The 10,783-nt window shown below is 41.7% G+C and overlaps 1 protein-coding gene across 1 annotated transcript; it reads left to right on the forward strand.

Moving 5' to 3' along the window:
• Window positions 1–9,118: 9,118 nt before the first annotated feature.
• Window positions 9,119–9,944, forward strand: LOC129690408 (TM2 domain-containing protein 1-like). The gene is given in 2 exon segments (XM_055626098.1): window positions 9,119–9,338; window positions 9,341–9,944. Coding segments are annotated over 2 exon segments (624 nt in total). The 3' UTR covers window positions 9,745–9,944.
• The last annotated feature ends 839 nt before the right edge of the window (window positions 9,945–10,783 follow it).

Genomic DNA, 10,783 nt, shown 5'->3' on the forward strand with positions numbered 1-10,783 from the left:
CCTTTCCTTTCCTTTCCTTTCCTTTCCTTTCCTTTCCTTTCCTTTCCGATATTTGAATGGAGTATTTTATCATTGGCTTCTTTCTCAGATGTTCTTTGTCAGACTTGCTTGAATGTATTGGCACTACTCTTCCTTATGTATATTTGACTCATTAAGTTTTTCATTTACAACATTTCTATATATTTTTAATTAATTAATTATACATTCTGGTTGCAATTTCCCCTCCTTCCTAACCTCCCAGTCTCTCTCTCTCACCTCTGCTCCCCACCATTTCTCTTGTCCCCCCTTTCTCCTCAGAAGAGACTCAGTAATAAAAGGGAGGCTTTACCCAGCAACTGATGAAAACAGATGCAGACACCCACAGTCAAACATTAGGCAGAGCTTGGGGAAATCCATGGAATAGGGGGATGGAAGACTAAAGGAGCCAGAGAGGTCAAATTCACCAGGAGAAAACATACAGAAACAACTTCTGGGCATATAGGGATCCACAGAGACAGAACCATCAAACAGAGAGTGTACATGGGACAGGAGAGAAGCTTTGTGATGACAGCTATGCTAGGTCCCCCTTTCTATAGTTCTTTAAACTGCCAACTTCCTTGTGGAAATTTTCATCTGTGTTTTTTATTTTTTTTTTTTGATGCTTTCATTTATATTGCTCATTTTCTCATACATTTTGCTGATTTTTTCCCCCTCCATGTTTCTGGCTAAGGCCTTGTGTGAGTTATTTTCCTCATTGCTGTTACAAAAGTACATGATAAAAACAACTTGGTGAAGGAGGGACTTATTTGGAGTCATGGTTTGAGGGATACAGTGCACCATGGTGGACACAAGGCATTTTTTGAAGGAGCAATGCTGCCTTATATTTTGTTTCCTGTTTGTGACATGTGAGTCTGTAAATTTGGATAACTCCATCCAGTATTTTAGGGAGGACCTATATGTCTATGTTCCTGTGAAGCAGCCTCCTCTTGGAGCCTCAACCAATAGATCAATTCAACAAGGAAAAAAAAAAAAAAACTTGTGCATATGCTTTCTCCAAATACTTTTAAACATGATCAACTGTGCTCAGATCTGAAGATTAAGGGTCTCCTTTTTAAAGTGTTCTTTGATCAACCCACAGGGTTTTCAGTCTGTAGGCTGAGGAGACAAGAAGTAGCACAGAACTCTTGTGGCACTTCTTGCCTATATCCACACGGCTTGTCTGTATTTATTAGAATACTTTATTTCTAGTAACTGGGTAACTAAACGATGTTGGTAAAAGAATAACACTCTTAAAAAGATGGTAAAGAAAGGAATCATAGTGCTTCTTGGGAATGTAGAACCAGGCAGTGGACCAAACCTGCTCACATTTTTCTGCAGTTACTATGGAAATATTAGAGAGCAGATAATATTTTCCACAGCTGGTGGCCTTAATATAGTAAGTAGTGAACTCAGATTTTGATTCTAGGCCTCTTTGTTAATTTTTTTCATTTTTTTTCTACAATCAAATATCCCTGTGAGCAAAATTTGAGTTCTATATAGTCTGCTTTAATTAAGGGATAAAAATATTTATGGTGAGTCATATGATTCATTGCTTCTTTAAGTATTTTTTTGTTACCTAAATCAAAATTTATACAAAAAACAAGCACACCCTTTGAAAGCAGCAATGATGTTAAAAGCATCCTCTCATCCTGGGACCAGCTCTGGGTCAAAGCCAAGAACAGGAGCTCAGTGGGAGATTCGGAGTTGAATTAATTAGATCCTTCAGCAGGAGCTCAAATCATTCTAGTACCAAGCTACCGCAAATTTCCAATTATCTCAAACTAACAAAATGAAAGGATATTGCCTTTCCTCCTGTTCATGGCTGTGAGCCCTTTTTCTAATCTTGGGAGCATGTTTCATTGTCAAGAAAACTGCCTCTCTTAAGACTTTCATGCAACGATTAAAAAAAAAAACGTTTTTTCCTATGTGAAAACTCATAGAGCACTGTCTTAGCCATAAGATTAAGGGCTATTGACTTTTGTCTCTTCTAGAAACACTTGTTCATTTTGTCTATGGCCATTGCTGCAAGTCCTACCTTGTTTGAGAGCCCTGGAATAATGGAGCATTTATAGAAACTCTTTAAATAAATGTGAGTTTTGAAAATTGTCCCTTTAAGTCTGTTTGGTTTTGTTGTTATTGTTGTTTTCTGCTTCTCATAAAGGTTACCAATATGAAAGCTTTGCCAAATACAGAATTTGGCAGCCAAATTCTTTTCTGAATCATATATTACCCCATCTCTCCAGGAAAACAATGATTCAAGGAAAATGTAAAAGGGAAAATTAGGAACAGCATGTTTTAAGTTCACACTCAACCTGGAGCTGCGCACACGAGTGCATTTGGAATCATACATCCCTATAGTCCTAATTTGAGAAGGAAAGAGTTTACTTCATCTTGCAGCTCCAGGATATACTCTATCACAAAGGGAAGTCAGGGAGGAACTGAAGGCAAAAACTTGGAGGCAGGAACTGAAGCAGAGACCATGGATGAACACTGCTTATTGGCTTGCTCAGTTTTCTTACATAGCTCAGTCTACTGACCCAAAGATCCTGCTGCCCACAGTGGGATGGGTCTTCCCGCATCATTCAGTCCACAGACATGCACACAGGACAAGCAAATGGAAGCCATTCCTTGGTTGACGTCTTCAATTGTACTCCAATTATACAAGTTGACATGACCAATCAGCACAATATGACTCAAACCTTCCTTTTAGGAAACTGTAGGTGAAGAACTGTGAAAAATCATTTCCTGTAACAAGCTCTCTAAGATTATAATCATGCCTGGTTTGATGTCTCTGGTCCCAACCTGCCTAACAAATACAGATTCGAATATTAGTCTGAAAAAAAAGAGTCCTGTGCCTACATTTTTATTGACTGTGAAAGCACAATGGTGACTTACCTATGATCCCTGGTACTCAGAAGCTAAAAGAGGAGGACCCCAAATCTGAGGCAGTCCCAGACTATGTTAAAAAGGGATTTCCCTGTCTCAAAAACAAGAATCCAAGATTAAAATGGAGCAATAAGAATTTTGGTGTCAAGCTGGGCATGGTGGGGCATGCTGTATTCCCAGCACTCAGGGAGACAGATCCTTGTGAGTTCCAGGCAAGCCTGTTTTACATAGTGAATCCAGGATAACCAAGACTACACAGAGAAACACTGTCTTGCAACACCAATAAATAAATAAATATAAATATACAAAAATACATAAAAGATTTCTGCATTTAGTTGTTCCTGTCAGCTGATGGGTTAAAAAACAAACACACAAAACAAACAAACAAACAAACAAAAAAACCCACTAGTTTTATACATTTGGAAACACATTTCCAAGATATGTTTGTGTGTAAGCTCATTCCTGGCTTGGGCTGATGGATTCTGAACAAGATGCTTCTCAACCACAGATCTCCATGTTTATCAGAATTTGTTTCCCTCAGGCTTCAGCACTGCAGTTTTTCATCCTCTTGGCTGCTGAACCTCAACCTTCCTGCAGTTTTTCATCCTGTTGGCTCCTGAGGCTGCTGAACCTGATCCTTTCCCTGCTTGTAGAAGGAAGCCCACTGAGCATTTGTGCCTGACACACAGTCTGAAACTGTCTCCTGACGCTTCCACACTTTAGTATGTAAGGAGGCTCCTTTTCTTGAAGCTTGGGGTTATTATAACTTGCTGAGTCAGTCTGACTCAGAAGGGTTTCCATGGAAACCAGCTTTCTTCTCTTCCTTTCCTTCTAATCCAGGAAGCTGCTGAGTGGGTTCCAGCTCCTGAAAGATATATCCCTGAAGTTCCACGACTGTTTCCACCACTCCTGTGATTTAGGTCCTTCTTTATTGCTGTTATTTTGAAGTTTGGAGGACATTATAAAGTTAACACCTTTCTAATGAGCACAAAATGCTTCTATGGTTTAGTTTATTGAACACTGGGCTCTCCCTTGTCTCTGTTTTCTAGATATTGGGGTTACAGAGTAATTCAAAATATGAAGTCTATTCTCATGAAGCCCACGTGACAGCAAATTTGGCAAGTAATTGAATACAAGGGTCATTAATAGTGAGTGTTAAACAGGTAGCATTTTAGCCAGGTTGTTGAGGGAAAAGAAGAAACCACTAAGAAAGTTGTCCCTAAGTCTGTCGGTGTGCCTTGCTTTCAATTTTCCCCTAACCACACCAATCAGAAGAGAACTCTCAGCTCCTCCCACCGTGATACCACAGACAGACACTGATTGCTGAGCCATAGGCTCTAGCTCCTCTTCTAAGAATTTATGAGAACTGTGCACCATAGCTCATCCCTGCTTGCCCATTCAAGAACATTCCTTTGCTGTCTTTCTTTTTGTCTTGTGTGTTATTAAACATCTCTCATCTTGAGAGCAGATTCTAACTTCCAGGGATGCTCTGCCTCTAGCAACTCCCACTTCTTGCCTCTTGTCAAAGAAAAACCTTGCCCACTCTTTATTCCCAATGATCTCCCTCAAGGGTCTCTAGAGCATGTGCAAAAATGACTTACCTCCTGTATTCTACTGAAAGTGAAATGTCACCAGGCACTTTCCTGTCACTGATAAAATGATGAGCTCCTCAGTCTTCACCTCCTTCCTCTTCACCAGAGACCATGGGTCTGCCTCCTTCCTCACTTAGCTTCCAGGCACCACACCAGTGTTTTCTCACATTGCTCTGGGAGCTCCTTGTCAGCCTCACCATTGGGGAGGTTGTAGTCGTATGGGTGCAGGCACACATGTATGTACACAGGGCAACCAATCTGTCACCTCTCATGTGCTGTGACCTTTTTCTTTTTTTACATAGGATCTCCAGCTTGCCTGGATTCATCAAACAGGCTAGGCTAGCTGCCCAGCAAGGCCAGTGATCCAGCCCTCTCTGTTCCCTAGTACTGAGGTTATAAGCACACACCACCATACCCAACCCTCTTCATGCACTTAGATTCTGGGGCTCTAACTCAAGTCCTTATGATTGTAAAGCAAACAATTCAGTGGCTGTGCTTTCTTCCCAGTACCAGTCTCATTCTGTATTTTTCCTCCTTCCCTAAACGCTGGAAGCCTCTACATCTCAGTCTTTGAACCTCTCCATTTTCCTGTTTCTTACCCTCATCCCCTAAACACTGGAAGCCTCTACATCTCAGTCTTTAAACCTCTCCCTTTTCCTGTTTTTTACTCATTCTCTTACGAGCTCCAGTTTCACACACCAACCACAGCCTCTCTGCTCTAGCCCCAAATACTCCAGTCAAGGTTTTCCAACCCTCAGCACAGGCATGCACCCAGACTGATCAGAAAAGGAGGAGGCAATGCTGCAATAAATACCTTCCTGGACCACCATGGGTCTCACTGTGTTCCACGGAGGTGGCAGAGCAACTCAAGACACATCTGCAAAAATAATTATCACAGAAGAAGACAGGAACCCAAACAATCAGCTAAGCAAGTATGTCTGTGGTTGATGTGAGAAATCACAGTGGCCTGAATCAGGTTATGATGAGAAGAAAGCAAATACAGATGTGGTATGATAGTAACATTCCCAGGTGGTAGGCTGGGTGGGAGGGGTGCTTAAATGAATAGGTGAAGAAGGAAAGTCAGATGTCAGGGTGCTGGTGCTGGCAGCAATGAGGCAGGGAATGTGTGGAAGGGATATAACTTTGAAAAGAAAGGAAATCAGAGGTGATGTAATTATAATGCAAGCTCCTCACTACTAGACTGCAAAAGGAAGATGGAACAAGCATTTTTGCAATGTGAGCCTAAATGGCCATTGAAGGTGTGGAAGAGAACATGGCTTTGGTGAGAACACTGATATTAACAAAAATGACTGAAAGCCCCCAACTTTGCTTGGAACACGTCAAGGATCCTTAACTATGAATTGCCTCTATTTTTTAAAAAACAACCCGAGGGGAGTGCCAGTGTAGCATTCAGCTTAGAGCTCTGTTTGCCTGTTCCCCATCTGCCTGGCTCACCTAGGACACAGAGAGGGAACCCAACAGAGGTTAGCTGGGCATCGGCCCAAACCCCATTGTTCCCCATCCTGAGGAGGACTGTGGGGTGCTTGAATGGCATTTGGCTTGGAGATCTTTCTGCCTGCTCCATACCTGCCTGGTCCACCTGGGACACAATGAACCCAAGGAAGGGACCACCAGGCCTGCTAACACCAGAGACAACCGGATGGCTGGAAGCCAGAGTAAGAAAACAAGCAACAAAGCTCAGGGCCATATGACACCACTGTGGTCCTACCACAGCAAGCTTTGGAGATACTATCACACCCGAAGCACAAGAAAAAGATTTTAAATGTGAGGTTATGAAAATGATAGAGGTCTTAAAGGAGGAAAATAAAGCTCTCAATGAAAAACAGAGAAATGCAATCAAACAGGTAAAATAATTGAATAAATCCCTTAAGAAAATACAGGAAAATACAATCAAACAGGAGAAGGAAATGAATAAAACTGTTCAAGACCTAAATATGGAACTAGTAGCAATAAAGAAAACACAATCTGAGGCAACAGATTTCCTGAAGATGGAAAACCTAGAGAAGAGAACAGGAGAACATTCACAAGTATCACCAACAGAATACAAGATGGAAGAGAGAATCTTAGGCGTAGAAGACATGATTGAAGAAATTACCCAGGGACTTCCTTCTTGCTTACCTTCTTTAGGTGTTCAGATTTTAGTATGTTTATCCTATCTTATAGGTCTAATAACCACTTATAAGTGAATATATACCATGTGTGTCTTTCTGCTTCTGGGATACCTCACTCAGGGTGATTTCCAGATCCCACCATTTACCTGAAAATTTCATGATTTCCTTGTTTTTAATAGCTGAGTCATATTCCATTGTGTAAATGTACCACAATTTCTGTATCCATTTTTCACTTCAGGGGCATCTAGGTTGTTTCCAGTTTCTGCCTATTATGAATAAAGCCACTATGAACATAGTTAAGCAAATGTCCGTGTTGTATAGTGGAGCATCTTTTGGGTATATTGCTGCAGTATACCCAGGAAAGGTATCACTGGGTCTTGAGGTAGAACTATTCCCAAATTTCGGAGAAAGCACCAGATTGATTTCCAGGGAGGATTTACAAGTTTGGACTCCCACCAGCAATGGAGGAGGGTTCCCCTTTTACCACATCCTCTCCAGCATGTGTTGTTACTTGAGTTTTTGATCTTAGCTGTTCTTACTGGTACAAAATTGAATCATAGAGTCATTTTGATTTACATTTCTCTGATGGCTAAGTACGCTGAGCATTTTCTTTGAGTGCTTCTCAGAGTTGGGGGGTTGCTGTTTCTAACAAGGTCTCTATTATTTGTTCTTGGATCACTTTCTCTTGTCAGCACTGTCTTGCTGGGCCTCAGGGGATGAGAATATGCTCAGTCCTGGTATGACAGGATGTGCTGGTGAAGATAGATATGGGCAGAGGGAGCTCCACTTTTCTTGGGGGAAGAGGAGAAGGGAAAGTGAAAGGAGGTGAAAGGGGGTAACTGGGAAGAGAGGGGGCACCTTTGGGATGTAAAGTAAATAAACTGAAATTTAAATAAACAAAACAAAGAGATGCCTATAAACATACAAGAAGCTTATAGAACACCAAATAGATTGGACCAGAAAAGAAAATCATCCTGCCAGGTAATAACCAAAACACTAAATGTTCAGCACTAAGAAAGAATATTAAAAGCTGCAAGGGAAACAGGCCAAATCACACATAAACCTAATCCTATCAGAATAAAATATGACTTTTCATCAGAATCTCTAAAATCCAAAAGGACCTGGACAGATATCTTACAGACACAAAGAGACCACAGATGTCAGCCCAGACTACTATACCCAGCAAAACTTTTATTCACCATAAATGGTGAGAGTGCCAAGCCCTGACACTATACTCTACTAAGTTGCATATAGTCTATCATAGTTGTCCTTTGAGAGGTGCTATCCAGCAGTGCCTCAAAACAGATGCTGAGACTCACAGCCAAACATTGGGTGATGCTTAGGGAGTCTTGTGGCAAACTGGGAGGAAAGAGAAAAGGACCTGAAAGTGATAGGAGCTCCACAAGAAGACTAAAAGAGCCAATATCCAAGGCCCAACGGGGCTTGCTGAGGCTAAAGCATCAACCAAGGACTATGCATGGACTGGACCTAAACTCCCCTACGAAGATGTAGCCTATGGGCAGCTTAAGCTCCATGTGGGTTCTCAAGTAAGGGAGGCAGTGACTGCATCTGACATGGACTCTCTTGCCACCTTTTTTGATCAGTTCCCCCTGGAGGTACTGCCTTGCTAAGCCACAGGGGGAGAGGACAGACTCAGTCTTAATTCGACTTGATGAGCTGGGATGGATGGGAAGGGGGGCTTCCCTTTTTGAAGAACAGGGAAGAGGAGAGAAGGAAGGAGGGTGCGACTGGAAGTCAAGGAGGCATGGGGCTACAACCAGGATGTAAACTGAATAAAAAAGTTCCACTAAGTTGATAAAAAAAAAAACTTTAAACAAACAAGCAAACAAACAAACCTCACAATGTTCTCACATCGTCTTCATGCAGTTGATGAAAAAGGAATGCTCATATCTTTATTCTGCTGTGGAATGAAGAAGTAGGAACCAACTGCAGTCTTTACCTTTGAAAACCTTTGGAGATTCCATGCACATTCCCGCAAAACCTGACAGCTCCTTATCAATCCTCTCACTCCGACCCCATCGCTCACAACCACGTTCTACAGAAAACACAGAGTCAGAGATGGGGTAAGTGACTAGTAAGATACCAGCAACAGCATGTCTGGAGGCTGTGCGGCCAGTGAAGCCACAGGGAAGCTGGGTGTGAAGTGATTTTGCATCATGAATCATTACCAAAAAATTGAAAGCAGATTCTGATTGCAAAATCTTTATCACTGTGATGTGACAATAGTCCAAAGGAACACAGCTGGATCTTTGGATGATGGATGGAGCCCACAGTTTCCAGCTGAAGACAACTTAATTTTGCAGCTATCAATTGTGTAATATGGATGTGGGCCTTAAGAGGATATATGAGGAACACTCCCGGGTTAGCATTACAGGGATGTTTTGATTAGAACTTAGCCGCATATGGAGAGCCCCTACAGGGAGTCCTCACCACACAGAAATGTTCTGAGACGAGGACGCGGTGCCCAACATGGCGGCCGCCGTGCCCGCGGGTCAAGCATACTCAGCGGCAGGGCCTCCGGGTTACCTCCGCACCATGTGGCTCGTGACAGTCGCCGCGGAACATTGGGGAGCTGCTGCCTCTGGCACCGTCGGGGGCGAGGAGACGTCCAAGTGTGAGGACCTCAGAGTGGGACAATATATTTCTAACGATCCAAAAATAAATGATGCTACGCAAGAACCAGTTAACTGTACAACTACACAGCTTATGTTCAATGTTTTCCAGCACCCAACATAACTTGTAAGGATTTCAGCGGTAATGAAACACATTTTACTGGAAGTGAAGTTGGTTTTCTCAAGCCCATATCTTGCCGAAATGTGAATGGCTATTCATACAAAGTGGCAGTTGCGTTGTCTCTTTTTTGGGGATGGCTGGGAGCAGATCGATTTTACCTGGGATATCCTGCCTTAGGCTTGTTAAAGTTTTGCACCGTAGGATTTTGTGGAATTGGGAGCCTAATTGATTTCGTTCTTATTTCAATGCAGATTGTTGGCCCTTCAGATGGAAGTAGTTACATTATAGACTATTATGGAACCAGACTGACAAGACTCAGCATTACTAATGAAACATTTAGAAAAACACAGTTATATCCATAAATGTTTCAAAAAGAACAGATTTGAGCCTTGATTTCGGTAGAGAGCCCAGTGTGGACTTCAAGACTTTCCTTTTCCTTTAGCACCACTTTATGGGTACAAGATGATGTTTTGACGTGTGCTCAATTTTGACTTGTCAATTTAGTTAAGAATACATTATTTCTAGATTAATTTAATAGTCTTTCTTACAAATCAGTATTCTATTCTTCATGGGCGTCTGTCTCTGTGAGACAGCTAGCCTATTGCTGTTTTATTACTGTCATGTCCTTTACATGTCACTTGTCATTTTTATTTGTGAAAAAAATATATAACTTATAAAAAGAAAAGAAAAGAAATGTTCTGAAACTTGATCGGGTTAAATTCCCTGAAATTTTATCTACTGGTTTCATGGAAAACAAAAGCAGAATTAAAGCCACAGCCTGTGCTTTAGGGATTATTTTTTTCTTCTTCTTCAAATTCACACTTCAACTAAAACTCTCTGCTTGTTGACCTTTTTCCTTGAGACTGCTGTGTCTGTGCTCCTCTCCTGAGTCTTTGAGCTCCCGCTAACATTCAGACTCTTCTTCTATGACACCTGACTGGATATCTATAGCTGAAAATGGTTTTTGAGCTCCTATTGCAAATAATGTGAATTCGGGGAATGTTTTGTAAATGTTACACTGCTTAATGACTGTTGGAAATATTATTGTAGAACTTCACATCTAATAATTCTGCTTCAAAACATTTTACTTCTGAACCCCTAAATTCCAGGACCTCCAGCAGGTACGATTGGGTTCATTGGTTTGCTAGAAGGAGTCATAGACTAGGAAAGCTTTCCATTTGTGGCAGCAGGAAGCTGAAGATTAGAGCAAGCAAAATCAGGTGTGGACTGGGAAATGCAGGCGATGACCCTCTCAGCCATGCTGTGTCTATATAGTGATATGGGCAGCACTGGTAAGAATGTGTGAGAATTCGCACACTGGATAGTGGCAAACAGAGATGTTCAGTAGAGTTAGCATCTTGGCTTTTTACTGCAGGGCAATTTCTTGATATAAAGGCATAA

This window comes from Psammomys obesus, unplaced genomic scaffold (genome assembly GCF_907164565.1).
Source record: "Psammomys obesus unplaced genomic scaffold, mPsaObe1.curated_primary_1811, whole genome shotgun sequence".
NCBI classification, from domain to species: Eukaryota; Metazoa; Chordata; class Mammalia; order Rodentia; family Muridae; genus Psammomys; species Psammomys obesus.